Raw genomic sequence first — 15,979 nt, 5'->3', positions numbered from 1 at the left:
TAAGGGATAAAGGTTCTATATATTCTCCCCACCTCATACTGGCATTCTTTCTATTCTGGCAAGAGTCACAAAGAAAATGACAGTTGTTAAGGAACAGGAAACCTATTCTTGAGACAGCTAAGAAAGCAGCAGAATTTTTGGTATGTGCATCATCTTCAGGCCTTCATCAGTGCAGTGACCACAGCCTTGGCATTAAGACTACGTAGGTCACAGTAGGTCTGTCCTGTGCCAACAAACACAATGGGCTGGCCGGTGATGTAAGTCATGGAGATAGCAGCACCAACCTGCCAAGAAAGAAGAGTAAATAATTAGAGGACAAAACAAATAGCTATTAAAAAAAAAAAAAAAAATCAGACTTCCCTCCAAGACTTGCAAACCTTGCTTCCAATCACTACAGTGGCACAATACCATACATTTTCACAGCACCTTCGATTCAAGTAGGATTCCATGTAGTTGACCTGAGAATAAGGTTACTAGACCAAGTTCTACTCCCACTTTGTTTGCCATTTATCTATTGCTAACGAAAAAAAAAAAAAAAAAAACTAAAAAGCTGTAACTATTGTTTCTATAAAAAGTTTCATCAAAACTCCTAGAACTACTGTCCCTGTTGTGACAGCAAATGTAGCAGGTTGCCTCTTAAGAGTGTAGGTGTTCACCATTAGCAGGAAGATTTATCAAGCATACAGTTGGGTAATAGCACCATAGGATGCTGGCACAGAGCTGCTCTCCCAGATCATAGATATATTATAAGCATGCTTGGCCTTCCTTTGTGCTTAATAGTCTCTTCAATTTAAAGCCTGCCATCAATTCACAAGGAGGTGGGTGGATTGTCAGATTAATCCTGTTGTATACAGGGAACCTGTATTACATCATAAGTAATTTTAGCATCACTGTTTGACAAAGTAGGATTGAACCAGGCACACAGATAGGCAACTCCCAAGTTCAGGCACTTCCTGCATTTTGGAGATATGTTTTACTGTTGCACCTAATGTATTTCCCCGAGAGAGATGACTGTTCACTACTGTTTGTTGGAAGGCATTATCCTTAACTGAAGGTTGGCTAGGCCAACGGAGGAAGTAAGGACAAGGTAGCTGTTTTGCAGATGATCTCTAGAGAATCAGTTTAAGACAGCTATGAGGTTTGATTCAGTCAGGAATACCACGCAAGAACTGAATACATGATCTAGCTAATTAAAAAGGGCACTAGAAGAAACAAAAAACAGCACAGACTTTGATACCAGGACAGAAAATGTGCAATTTTTTTTCGTTGAAATGAACTGAATAGCTTTGGTACAAATGTAAGATGTCTTCCTTAAAGTATTTTATGATAATGGACTTCTACAGAAGCCAAATGTGTGAACAAGGCTTTAACTTCAGAGATACTTTTGGCCAAGGTAACTACCATGAGGTTCAAAGCCCACTGCAGCTTTTTGTGATCTTGGGCAAGTCACTTAACCCTCAATTACCTCAGATACAAATTTAGCTTGCAAGTCTGTCTCGTGGGTCTGAATGTAACTCACCTAGAGCTACTCCTACTGTATATATATGAGCAAAAAGAATAATATTTAGTTCCTTGCATGCTACAAACAAAACATCTTCCACTTGAAAGGCATAGAATCCTCTTACAGAAATTTACAAAGGGGAAAAAACCCCCCAGAAAGATGAAGGCATATAAAAACTATAGGGCCTATCTGATCTGTCGATCCATGCCTTTTACTATCCCTTCTCTTTTAGAGATCCTTGGTGTTTTCCCAAGCTGTAGATTTCATCTCCACCACCTCCACCGTGGGGGCCATTCAATGAATTCACCACCCTTTTCATGAAGTAGCATTTCCTTAGTTTACTTTAAAAAAAAAAAAAACTTCTAAAAATGTACACAGCACATGAATGATGTAATTGAAATATTAAAGAAGAGGAAGAGGTAATAATACCACCACTTTTTTCTTTTCAAATGCTCAAACCAGCTGAAGTAACTATGGACTCTTTGTGGACTCTGATAGCAGACTTAGGAAAGTCACTTACTCCTCAGATAAATACATTAAATCAGGAAATGAAAAATCATGAGGAAAAAATAAAGAAGTTGGACATAAAAGTAGGGGAATTGGAAAAGACAAGGGAGAAAAATGATATAGATATAAAAATACTTCAAACACACCAGGAGGCAATGATGAAGGACTTATCTTCATTAAGGAGAAAAACTGAACTTCTTGAAAATACTGCTAGAGGTAATAATTTACGCTTTGTTAAATTTCCCTAAACATATAACCAAACCCCCTAGAGAAATGTGGAAGAAATATTTGATGGAGATATTTGGGATAAAAGAAGAGTTGATTCCTCCTTTTACATATGTTTACTATCTTCCAATTAAAGAAGATTCTGATAAAAAAGAACAAGACCAATTAATGAATGTTACAGCGTTACTAGAAACTACAGACATTGAAGATATAATTCCAACTACGTTAATAGTGACTGTGGCGCTTGCACCAGACAAGCAATGGTTGATGTCTATGTTCTTCAAGAATAAGGACAAAACATTTCTAGGTCAGAAAGTTCAAATGTTTCCTGATGTTTCTAGAGAGACACAAAAGCGCAGGAAATTATTTCTATTAATGAAACCAGCAGTAATTCAGCTGGGAGCCACATTTTTCTTGCGGTACCCATGTAAGTGTGTGGTAAGACACCAGTCAAATAAATTTACTTTTTTTGATCCGGCTCAACTAACAACATTTCTTACTTCAAGGCAGAATAGGGGCATTTAAACATCTACCCATTGATTATGTTTAAACGCTCTCAAACACTGACCTGTTATCTTTACTAGCTCTATCCTGATAAAAATACTTCAAATATATTCCATTTCTAACACCTTGTTTCCAATTGTGGACTTGAGCATGAAGTTAAATGTTTTTCTTGCAATTTATTTTTATTTTCCTTATATCAGTTTTGCAATGTATTGCTTTTCAAACAAGTATGTACTTGATTATAAAGTGTAAAATCTTAAAATAAAAATAATAAAGAAATAAAATCAATTTCCATCATAACCATCCAGCCCACATCAAGGAAAGAAGAAATTACATTAGCAAAGAAGAAACAAACGAAAGAAAGGTCCATCAAGCCCAGCATCCTGTTTCCAACAGTGGCCAATCCAGGTCAGAAATACCTGGCAAGATCCCAAAAAAGCTCAATACATTTTATGCTGATTATCCCAGAAATAAGCAGTGGATTTTCCATGTCCATTTTAATAATGGTCTATGGACTTTTCCTTTAGGAAGCCGTCCAAACCTTTTTTTAAACCCCTGCTAAGCTAACCACCTTTACCACGCATGGCCCCTAGTCCTAGTATTTTTGGAAACAGTAAACAATTCACATCTACCTGTTCCACTCCACTCATTATTTTATAGACCTCTATCATACCTCCCCTCAGCCATCTTTTCTCTAAGCTGAACAGCCCTAGCCACTTCAGCCTTTTCTCATAGGGAAGTCGTCCCATCACCTTTATCATTTTCATCACCCTTCTTTGTACCTTTTGTAATTCCACTGTATCTTTTTGAGATGCGGCAACCAGAATTTATTTATTTATAGCATTTATATCCCACAATATTCCCACCCATGGGCAGGCTCAATGTGGCGTACAACAGTCTATAAAAACATATAACAATTCAGCAAACAAACAATGTTGTAAAAGGGTAAGGGAAAAAGCTAAGGAGGGAAAGGGGGAAAGAGTAGGGGTGAACAATGTCGCTACGTCAGTTGGAATTCAGAAGGAAGAGATGCCAGGCGGGTTTGAAGCGTATGCTCTACTAAATTGAACACAATATTCAAGGTGCGGTCGCACCATGGAGGCATTACGTCCTCATTTTTGTTTTCCATTCCTTTCCTAATAATACCTAACATTCTAGGCCCTAAACCTATATTACATCATGGTTGTGCTATATAGCATTTACTCCATTAATCTATGAAATGATTTCTCGTGACCTTTAAGAAATTGCTCCAATTGTAATGAATCCCAAAACAAATACGGCCCTGTTTACTAAGACACGTTAGTGTTTTTAGCACGTGCTAACTGTGTAGATGCCCATAATATTCCTATGAACGTCTACACAGTTAGCTGAAGAGGAACATTTCCGCACCCGTTTCCTTTTTCCCCACTGCAAGTGGAGTGGACGGTAATGCCTACTACTGGCTTTTACCTGGTACTTTTATTTTCTTAAGAAAAAAAATTACCATAGAGCTCAAGGAAAATCTACACCCTCAAGTATATGAGTTATGAGCCAAACCAGTGTCACTAGAAGGGCAACAATACGCACTTGCCTTCCAGGGATGAAGAGCACTGAAAGCTGAACCAGAACCAGAACCCAGGCCTCCGACATTGTATCACAAAAGATATTGTGAAGGTAACAGTAGTATGGCTGCCTCAATGGACTTGCCCATTACCTTATCATCGATGGTATCAAACTTGGTTAGCACAATCCCATCAATAAGGGCTGGCTTCTCTGCCCCAGAGTGATCAGCCAAAGCCTTGTTAAACTTGACCTAATTAAAAACACAATAAAGAAAAATAAAAGTTATAACTTCTATCCTAGAATAGATGACCTCAACAAATTTTCTTATTTACAGGACATTTTCTTATTTAGATTTTCTCATGCTAGAAGCTTAAGTGGAAATTTCAGCATGCTTTGCCTCCCTGGGGGCTCAATCAGTCTAGATTACTGTAAAATGCAACTTCCTAAATCTATTCCGAGGACCCTAAAACCAGTCAGGTTTTCAGAATATCCACAGTGAAGATGCATGAAATAATCTGCATGCACCAAGTCTCCGCTGTATAGAAAATTGATTTCATATATGGTGTTCATTGTGGGAATCATGAAAACCCAACTGGTTGTGGGGCCCAGTTTGGGAAGCCCTGCTCTAATGATTAAGCTTATTTCTAAACCCTCCTTGTCACTACTGATTACATTTCTTTTGTTTGGAAAAAACTCGGCAGACACTAACCAACTGATCAACAGCTTCATTTCCAACCAGCGCTTCTCCGACAAAGAGCACCAAATCCGGCATGTTTACAGCAATGAGCTTTGCCAGAGCTGTCATCAGAGGAGTATTGTCTTGCATGCGGCCAGCGGTGTCCACCAAAACCACATCAAAGCCCTGGTTTCGTGCTGTCATAGAGGAAGGAAAGTTCATTATTCTTTATATACATTGTACCACTTAATTCTTGTTAGGGTTCTGAATAGTGTCTGCTTGCATTATTTATCACCATCTTCATTTTCATTCTATGTTTTGTAGTGAATTTCATATTCATAAAAGATGTAGGATTGACACAGGTACAGCATGAGCAGTGTATGATTCCATCACACCATTCTGCAACATGCTTTCAACCTTGTTCTAGAAACCAACTCCAAAAGCAGGAACATAATCCAGATTCCATGCCATCTTTGACATCTCTGTGAAGACAACTAACAAGGGTTGCAGTGTTAAATATGAGGCTCTACAACAAAAAAAAGAACTCTCTCATGTAGTGGCAAAAAATAGTAATTTCAACAGCATTTTTTGCCACTACATGAGTGTGTTCTTTTTTTGTTGTATATTTACATATAATACCCTCTCTTCCTCGAGTTGTGATATATAAATATGAGGCTCTACTACATATGGACACTTGTCCACTTGAAATCAGATTAATTCATCACCATTTCACACTGCAGTGGTGATGTTACTATGCTGAAATTGGGTGGCGGAGCCGGTGGGGGGAAGAGGGGTTGGTGGTTGGGAAGCGAGGATAGTGGTGGGCAGACTTATACGGTCTGTGCCAGAGCCAGTGGTGGGAGGTGGGGAATAGTGCTGGGCAGACTTATACGGTCTGTGCCCTAAAAAAAGACAGGTACAAATCAAGGTAAGGTATACACATATGAGTTTGTCTTGTTGGGCAGACTGGATGGACCATGCAGGTCTTTTTCTGCCGTCATCTACTATGTTTCTATGTTACTGCAGTGGTTTCAGCCATTACCGACATGATCCAAATCTGATACAGTAGCCTAGATAGATAAATACTGGCATCAATAAAACTTCAGGCAGTGTTGGAAAAGTCATGTACCTTACCGTAAGAAATGGCCTCCATAGCAATACCAGCTGCGTCCTTCCCATAGCCCTTCTCATAGAGCTGAACCATGGTGCGGCCACTATGCTCCTCAGGGGGGTGCAGGCAGTTGAGACGGCGAGTGTGAGTACGCAACTGCTCCACGGCTCCAGCACGGAATGTATCACAGGCAGCAATCAGGACACTGAACCCATTCTCTATCAGCCAGAAGGAGATCTGCAAAAAAAAAAAGAGACAGCACTCAATGCTCCAATGCCTTCTTGGTTTCAGTGCTGCACTGTCCGAGCCTATCCACCCTTTTTATAGCATGGCTTCCCAAGGTTCATATTACAAAACAGCAGAGATCAACACCAATAGAATTCTACTACTACTAATCATTTCTATAGCGCTACTAGACCTATGACCTGGATTTTCAGAAGGGCTCCCTCCTCTTCATCCACACCATAATGCTGCTAGCTGAACTGCTGTGTGAGGCTGCCATCTTCTGGTAAGAGTTTTCTTAGTTTTCATTTTGCCTTATTGCTGTGTGAGACTGCCACCTTTTGCTGCATGTGTATGACAGCTTTTTGCCTTAGCAGATGCTTTTGTTTCAGCCTATTATCTTAAGTGGTGCTTTCCCCTTTCCAATTTTTTTTTTTTTGCTTTAGACCAAGGAGGTGAAGTAGTTTGTTTACACTGCTTGGGTAGGTGTCCTTGTTTTACAATCCCTTTTGTATAATTTTTTGATAATCCATATTATATGTGCATTTTTATTTGTTAATTTATTGTTCATTTACTCATCCCATATTGGTTTTATATTTATTTGCTCTACATGTTGTGGTATTTCAGTATTTATATCTTATTTGTGATATGATTATACTATTATTTAAACTAATAAGTGTGTATTTAGCATTATTTATTATTGTTTACTAATATGTTCTTTGTTTTATGTAAGAACATAAGAATAGCCATATTGGGTCAGACCAATGGCCCATCTAGCCCAGTATCCTGCTTCCAAAAGTGACCAATCCAGGTCACAAGTGCCTGGCGGAAACCCAAGAACATTCCATGCTACCAATCCCAAGGCAAGCAGTGGCTTCCCCCCATGTCCATCTCATAACAGACTGTGGACGTTTCCTCCAGGAACTTGTCCAAATCTTTTTTAAACCCAGATGGCAGTGCGTTCCACAGTTTAACTATTCTTTGAGTGAAAAAAATATTTCCTTCTATTTGTTTTAAAAATATTTCCATATAACTTTGAGTGTCTCTTGGTCTTTGTACTTTTTGAAAGAGTGAAAAATCTTCACTTCTACCCATTCTACACCACTCAGGATTTATAGACCTCAATCATATCCCACCTCAGCTGTCTCTTTTCCAAACTGAAGAGCCCTAACCTCTTTAGCCTTTCCTCATATGAGAGGAGTTCCATTCCCTTTATCATTTTGGTTGCTCTTCTGAACCTTTTCTAACTCCATTATATCTTTTTTGAGATATGGTAACCAGAACTGAATGCAATACTCAAGGTGAGGTTGCACCATGGAGCGATACAGAGGAATTATAATATTCTTGGTCTTATTTTGCATCCCTTTCCTAATAATTCTTAGCATCCTGTTGGCTTTTTTGGCCACCGCCACACACTGGGTAGAAGATGTCAGTGTATTTTTTACAAGGACATCTAGATCTTTTTCTTGAGTGCTAACTCCTAAGGTGGACCCTAGCATCAGGTAACGATGATTCAGATTTTCTTTCCAATGTGCATTACTTTGCATTTGTCCACATTAAATTTCATCTCCTATTTCGATGCCCATTCTTCCAATTTCCTAAGGTTTTCCTGGAATTTTTCACAGTCTGACTGTGTTTGAACAACTTTGAATAGTTGTTTCATCTGCAAATTTAACCACCTCACTTGTCATCCTGTTTTCCAGATCATTTATAAATATGTTAAACAGCATTGGTCCTGCGGCACTCCTCTATTCACCCTCCTCCAATGAGAAAAATGGTCATTTAACCCTACTCTTTGTTTTCTGTCCAATAACCAATTCTTAATCCACTGAAGGACATTGCCTCCTATCACATGACTCTTTAATTTTCTCAGAAGTCTCTCATCTATTATATTTATACACCACATTTTCCCGTACAATTTTAAGTTCAATGTGGCTAACACGCTAAAAAGAAGTCATTACAAATATGAAACAAACTACATAAACCCACACATATCAATAATGGAAGAACCATAAATATATAAAGAATTCAAGAACTGAAACTGGAGCCAGTGTCAGAACATTTTACTAACTCCAACTCCACCCAAAATTGCTTCCAACTGACTCCACAGCCCTAGCTACAAGTACTGCAATTAAATGGAACAGCATGGTGACACCCGTTGTCCAAAACAGTGGAACCTTGTTTAAAAAAAAAAATCTGTCCTTTGCACTTTGTTGGCAGTAATATCATTTTATTATTCTTTCAAAAGCAATGCTGTTTGGCTTCTACTCTAAGCACACCGCTAAGCCACTCTCCCCTCCAGGTTGACACATACAAAGGTTAGAAAGAATTCCATAAGCCCTGCTCTAGATGCTTTCCCCACTTGTGCTTCCAGCCTCTCAGACCCCATATCTGGTGAAAATTTTTTTTTTATTTTTGGAGGGGGGGGGGGGGGGGGGGGGAGACAGTCGAGCTACATATAGAAAAAGGCCAACTGCAGTTTTCTCACAAAACAAAAACTGGAATCATAAGTTATCCAGCTCTTTGATGTTATTATTATGTTATGCATGGTTATTGTTATGTAATCAACCAATGTTTTTGTTTCATCTTGATGTTTTTAGCTGTTTGATGTTGGATTCGTTCGATCCTGAATAAAAAGGCCATCTGCCTCCTAGTCTACTGAGAATGCAGGATAATAAATGGAGCATACCTTGGCAAGGTTGGTCGATTTCCCAACACCATTGACTCCACAAAAAGTGACAACGTAAGGCCTGCGGCTCCGTTGTGCCTCCATGACATCACGTAGGATGTCAATGCGACGCTTTGGCTGCAGAATCTGAACTAAGGATTCCTGTAGAGCTTGCTTCACAGCAGAGGTAACGGCTGGCAAGAAGAGAGAAGGGACTGAGTGCTGGGATGTTCCTGAGGAAGGCATCCACCTGCTAAAAGCTACAGGTTAACTCTGTCAAGTGACTCTTTATTAAAGAGCAATAGTTTTAAGAGGCTTTTTACTGAGCACACCACTATAAATATCATACAATGTCCTTGTAAGATGATTTGTTATAGAGATATTTCTTACATATTCTATAAGCCTCCTCAACTCTTCCATATTTCTTAGTGATAACAAGGAGTCTTTTCTGGATTAGATACTGCCTGCTGCTGGAATTTAACATTTTTAAAATGCTGTTTGCCCTGCTGTCTGTCCATGTTAAGTAGAATTTCCACCAATTTGAATAACCCTCCTTATTTTGCTTATTCTTGGGAGTAGAAATAGGTCATCTTTGTATTTCCCCTCTATGAAAAACAGAAATTGTAAATCAGTTATTTTTCAAAGTGTTAAAATCTGGAACAGTTTCCCGATTCAACTTTAGTAAATTACATTTTATATCCTATTTAGAAAGGCTCTTAAAACTTACCTGTTTTCAAAGAAAAGATTGTATACCATATTGAATTATGTAATTATGATTTTGTTAGACTAGGATGATATTGTATTTGTTTAAATAGGCTTTCTTTTTATTGTATACCCATTTGAGAAGTTTTTCTTGTATGTAATCCACCTTGTAGCCTTTTGGTTGAAAGTGGAACAGAAATCTATTAACACAATACAATGTCTAATTATAGTCTTGATTTTTGGGTTTCTGAGTAAATTTTATTTAGTTGGTGCACTTTTTCTTTTCAGACTTAGCGAACCCCTAACAGATTTAGCACACGCTAATTGTTAGCATGTGCTAAATCGGTCAGGGTGCCTTGGTAAAAGGACCCCTTAGTGACCAATTTCTGTTTCAAAATTATTCTTGGAGAATTTACATATGTATATATTAAAAATGTGTAAAAAATTTTTTTTTTTTTTACAGTCAGATAACAGGAATTTACTACTGCTTAAAACTCACATACTGTTTCCTACAGTAAGCCTATTACTAGCTGCCCTGCCTAATCCACAGCAGATACAGAAATTATGTCTTACCTGATAATTTTCTTTCCTTTAGTCCTAAACCAGACCAGTCCAGATTAATGTGTTATGTCCAGAGAGAAAAAGTAGTTCCAAGAGATTTACCCTAAAGGGTATTGCGCAGCCATTGGATCTTCAGTATTTTGATTAGCCAAGCAGTGGTGCTTATATTCATACTGTCAGTTAAGACCAGATATTTGCAGCAAAACCAATGCCACATTCAACCAATATCAATTCCAATTACGCAGGCATAACCTCCACTGAAATACAGTGAGACCACAGAGTTAGGAGATGCACACCAAGGAACATATGAGAGAAACTTGAAAACAGAAACAATGACATCTGCAAAAGGAAAAGAAGATCGACAAAAACATCACCGACCACACAAGAACTAATAGGGAGGGTTTCTGGACTGGTCTGGTATACAACTAAACAAAAGAAAATCATCATCAGATAAGACAATTTCTCCTTCTTTTTTGTTCATACCAGACCAGACAAGTCAAATGGGATGTAGTAGTATCGATTGAGGGAGGGATTCAAAATTTAAGCCAAAAATATATACCTGTCCCTGAGAAACTGTAGTCTAGTGATTGCGAAGTACCTCAGCTCTCCCCTCGGGTGGATTCTTTCCATGCTCAATTTGAGTCACTCAGTTCTCTTCTTGACTTGGATTCCTCTCCCTTCATCTTAAGTTGGTGCATTCTGATTCCTTCTCCAGATAGATAGTTTAGCTCTGTTATTTCTACAGAAAGTCGCTTTCATTTCACTAGGCCAGTGATTCCCAAACCTGGTCCTGGAGGCAACCTAGCCAATCAGGTTTTCAAGATATCCACAATGAATATTCATGAGATAGATTTGCCCCATTTTGCTCCTTCATGATCTCACAGATTCTCTTGCAGGCTTTCTGCTTCTGATGTACCTGAAAAAGCTGTTACTGCGAGTTTTAGCCTCTGTGGCAAGTTTCTCTTCATATTCTCTTTTAGCCTTCTTTAGCAATGCTTTGCATCTAACTTGCCAGTGCTTATGTTGCTTATTTTCTTCATTTGGGTCCTTCTTCCTTTCTTTGAAGGACATTCTTTCACTTCACCTTTCAACCATGCTGGCTGTCATTTTCTCTTCTTTCCACCTTGGTAAATACATGGAATGAATCTGGTCTGGGATTCAAAGATGGTATTTTTTAACATCCACGCCTGATTTAGTGTCCTAACCCTTGTAGCCGATCTTTTTAGCTTCTTTTTAACCACTTTCCTAATTTTATTATAGTCGCCCGTTCGAAAATGAAATGCAGCTACAGTAGATTTCCTTTGTGGCTTCATTCCAGATAGCAGCTCAAACTTACGTTATGATCACCATTTCCCAGGGCAAGCGGTCCGTTACCTCTCGTACTATGCCCTGCACGCCACCAAGGACTAGATCTAAAATGACTCCCTCTTGTCAGTTCCTGGACCTGTTGCTTCAAGAAGTCGTTTATTACACCTAGAAATTTTATCTCCCCGGTGCTCCCTGATGTAACATTTATCCAGTCAATATTAGGTGATTTCAATTACTCCAGATAACTGAAAAACAGCCAAACACAATCCATAGGGTTGTGTAAAATGGATGTAAAGAAATGAGTAAAGTGGGAAATACTGTCAGAAACCAAGGCTCCCGTTCAAGGTCTGGTCAACGAAACACTATTGTCTATAAAAGACTTTGTGCCTGTGATCTAGTTTCTTTCATGGGGTAAATATTCCCTGCTTCACTCATTCAAAATTGCCCATATAGGAGCATCACACAAAATTGCCCATAATAGAGCACAAATTTTAAGAGTAACAAAAACTGTTCAAGCTACAGCATAGCATGCATCGACTTAGCTTAATAAATGCTGGCTTGACAACCCCACATTTCAACTGCTGATTTTCCATGGGGCCCGATTCGTTTCACCCATAATAGGGCTTCATCAGGAACCACTCAATTGGATCACACTGTCAGGGGTATCGGTCTCAAGCTAACTGAACTTCTCTTACGACTGACGGGGAACATTTACCCCATGAAAGAAACTAGATCATGGGCACAAAGTCTTTTATAAACAATAGTGTTTTGTTGACCAGACCTTGGCGGGAGCCTTGGTTTCTGAGGGTATTTCCCACTTTACTCATTTCTTTACATTCATTTTACACAACCCTCTAGATTGTGTTTGGCTGTTTTTCAGTTCTCTGGAGTATTAGATTACCTGATTAGGATCAACAGCCCATACTGTGATTTCAATTACCCCATTATTATACTGTTGCCCAATTTCTGTAAACATTTCTTCATCTGTCTGTTCATTGTGTCCTGTCAGACAGCAGTTCAGCCCTACAAGAATACTCCTTCACTTCACACATGGAATTTCTATCCATAATGATTCTATGCTGCTATCTATTTTATTTGACTCAATTCCTTCTTTAACATATAGTGCAACCCCCCCTCCGATTTGATCCTATCACTGCAATACAATTTGTACCCTGTTAACACAGTGTCTCATTGATTGTCCTCTTTCCACCAAGTCTCTGAGATGCCTATCATATCTACTTCATCGTGGAATATCTTTGGCCAGTTTGAAGATAATCTGCTAAGTCGATAGTCGATATTCAGAAATATCGACTTCGCTGGTTACCTTTAAACCGTCCAAAAATAAACTGGATATTCAATGTCACCGGAAACAGCCCAGCATCGAGTACGTGGGTTTAGGGCTAACGCCTGAGGTCTGGATATCAACTCCAGTGTGTCATTTCCCTGCTATCAGACTCGGTGCCTTACCAAATATGGGTCTGCTAGGAGAAAGCGAGAGAGAGAAAGAAAGAGAGAGAGAGAGAGAAAGAGAGATTATTCTTATTTAATAAAGGCATTGGTATAAGCTGAGTGAAGCCAAAAGCTAGAAAAAGAAGTCAGCAACCTGCCAAGAAACTCATGCAGAGGCAAAACAGTAGCATGGGAAAGCAGCAGCAGTGACCAGCACAAACAGAGTAAGAGCTAAAAATAGGCTGAGGAAAAAAGTAAACAAAGAGTTGTGAAACCGTTGGCAGCCAAAAGACTCGCACACAAAAAAAAATTTTCCCTTCAGCATTTAGGAATATTAAGTCCTCAGACGAAGGAACTTATGAAAATTGAGGCATTAAAAGAGAGACCTGCAGAGCAATTAAGTTCCCGCCCTTTGCGGGGCAATTCAAAATGAACCACAAAACAAACCTCAAGGCAGAGTGGCTGAGAAACATAAAAATTAAACGTAAAAATACTTACCCAGTTATAAAACACATAAACATTGTCTTACCACAATGGAGAATATAAAGAAATCCTTTCAGCGTGTAGCCTCATTACTAGAGGAGGGAGGGGAAGGACCCACCGGGTGTCACCCAAGCTCCAGCCAGTCTTCAAAAAGGAGCTAAAACCATCCATAAAGGACACCGCCTGCTCAACTAAGTCAGAAGCTGACAACTGCCATCCAGATAATACTGGCTCAGGAGCTGGCTAAGAAGCATCAAATAAGAGCTGCACATTCCACATTCCATCAACCATCCGCTTGGAGACAGAAATACTGAAGGTGCTATGGCTGCACAATATCCTTTACGGTGAATCACTTAAAACTACTTTTTTCTCTCCGTCTCCATCCGCTGGGACGACGGACATAATCCATTCATCTGGACTGGTCTGGTATGGATGAAAAGGAAAGACAAGTTTATATCCATAAAGGAAATCTAGCTCTTTTTACCAAATTAAAACAGGCAATCTCCTGCTCAAACCCTATGCCTGGGATTGTTATTCAACACTATTCCCAAGGAAGTTAGAGATCACCAACCATCCAGTATCATTCTTGTGGCAAGCAGAAGAGAGGAAACTGTTGTATTCAAACAGACAAAATCACTTACTACTGAAGGTACCCATCACTTTCCCTTCCAGTTTATTGGCCACCGAGTTGCACAGCTGAACAGCAATATCGGCTGCAACATTTTTAGCTGTGGATAAAGGGAAAAAATGTAAAATTTATGAAAAGAGGTGGTTCCTTTTGAGTATTCTTAAGTCAAATCTATCGTATTAAAGTAAAAAGGAACATACAACTAATACAATAAAACACATACTTCAAATTTATACATCTGTACCCCATTTTAGTGCATGACTAATGTCAACAGGAATCAACCACTTGCCAAGGTCATCATTCCATTCAGTAGCCAATACCACATGTGATTTAGAAGGCAAAATACCCCACAAGGCCTTGTACAATTGTGAAACTGACATCATATCGGAATCCTCATCTTTAAAGAATTCTTTTAATTTGGTCCATACCCCATAGAAAAAGAACCTCTATTCAAAATAGAGAAATAGTGGGCCAATTACATATACCCAAAGATAACTGTAGGCCACACTAAAGGAGATTGTAAAAGGATCCGAAAGGACATCATCCTCCCATAAGAATTGTGCAAGAGTATCCAACCCCTCAGCATCTAAAGACTAACTGTGTGTTTTTCCAATCTCAAAATAGCTTTATTCCTCATTTTCCTTTTGTGGCTAGAATATGTTATAATCTCCCCCCACTCATTACAGTTTTCACAATTTCCCAATAAAGGCTAGTATTCCCCTCATGTGTCTGTTGAAAAACTGGTAGTCCCTCCATTTGATACTAATAAAGTCTCCAAATTCTGGGTCAGTAAATAAATCTAATGGAAATTTCCATTGCTTTACCCTCTGAGAATCATATTGTAAAGTGGGTACAGCTCAGATTAGGGTAAGGTCTGATATTTCCATTGGGCCAATAGAAGCGTCAACAGTTTCAAGAACAGTGTACTGGAGAGTAATAGGTAGTTTCGGAGTATTTTAAAGGTTACATTTCTCCTTCTGAGTTTCCTGCCAGCTATACGTTATTTCATTTTAGTCACTGCTTTGGTCAAGAAGGGCTGGGTAAAGGCCAAGCAGAGGCACCATAAGGTTTCATTTAGGAGCACTTGGAGTTCTGTGTCCTTCAATTTACACTCATTTTCCCTACTAATGGAAAACAGTCATGTCAACAATCCTACAGATTGTAAAGCCATGCGTATTCCCAGATCCCCTCCCCTAAAGGCTGCAAGCACTACCTCTTATGTAAATGTGCACTCTTACCAATCAAGTGATCCTTCATTTTCTCCAACACAGGGTCCATATCCTCTTGAGATAGGCTCTTAGAACCTACTAAGTTTCTCAGCATTCCAAACATTCCCCCAAAGCTGTTCTTCTTAATGCTGCAGGCAACAGAACAGATGACAAGCATTAACACAAACAGTACCTGCACCTTCTGGCTGAGAATGGTTCTGTATATGGATGCCCTGGGATCTAATAGGTTCTCACTAACACAACCAAGTTTTCAGCTGGATGGAAAAAGAGGGAGCAAAGGAACATTTCAAAAAATTTAAGCGTCAGCCTGGTGACTGTGAAAGCGCTCACACCATATAGAAGGATCTGGCTCGTGTTCTGTACGTCCCAGGTTGGTCAGGAATGCTGCAGAGGGGGTGTTCACAACCCACTGGAGGAAGGGTAGGAATCCCAGTCATTGTGCACTGGTGGCCTTATTTAGGGCCTGTGATTACATTGTTCCAGAAAATGATGGATAGTCCTGGCTGAGGACTGCTGATGCAATAATTCCACTGTGTGTTGGAAAAAAGGATGAAATATAGGGCAGTGGTTCCCACACCTGGTCCTGGAGGCACCCCAGGGAGTCAGGTTTTCAGGATATCCACAATGAATATTCAGGAGAGAGATTTGTATGCAGTGAAGGCA

General features: G+C 39.3%; 1 protein-coding gene across 1 annotated transcript in view; it reads right to left on the bottom strand.

The window, feature by feature from the left end:
* SRPRA (SRP receptor subunit alpha) overlaps window positions 1-15,979 on the bottom strand; it is a 52,567-nt gene continuing 36,588 nt past the window's right edge. Inside the window, exons 8-14 of the mRNA XM_030221055.1 lie at window positions 15,326-15,444; window positions 14,101-14,187; window positions 8,978-9,150; window positions 6,090-6,303; window positions 4,989-5,152; window positions 4,431-4,529; window positions 1-284 (exon numbers count right to left, since the gene is read on the bottom strand). Coding sequence (XP_030076915.1) covers window positions 156-284; window positions 4,431-4,529; window positions 4,989-5,152; window positions 6,090-6,303; window positions 8,978-9,150; window positions 14,101-14,187; window positions 15,326-15,444 — 985 coding nt within the window. The 3' untranslated portion in view covers window positions 1-155. The remainder of the gene's footprint in view (window positions 285-4,430; window positions 4,530-4,988; window positions 5,153-6,089; window positions 6,304-8,977; window positions 9,151-14,100; window positions 14,188-15,325; window positions 15,445-15,979) is intronic.

This window comes from Microcaecilia unicolor, chromosome 12 (genome assembly GCF_901765095.1).
Source record: "Microcaecilia unicolor chromosome 12, aMicUni1.1, whole genome shotgun sequence".
In the NCBI taxonomy this organism is placed as follows: domain Eukaryota; kingdom Metazoa; phylum Chordata; class Amphibia; order Gymnophiona; family Siphonopidae; genus Microcaecilia; species Microcaecilia unicolor.
The sequence above is the reverse complement of the archived record's forward strand: the minus strand, read 5'-3'. Positions and strand labels throughout refer to the sequence as shown.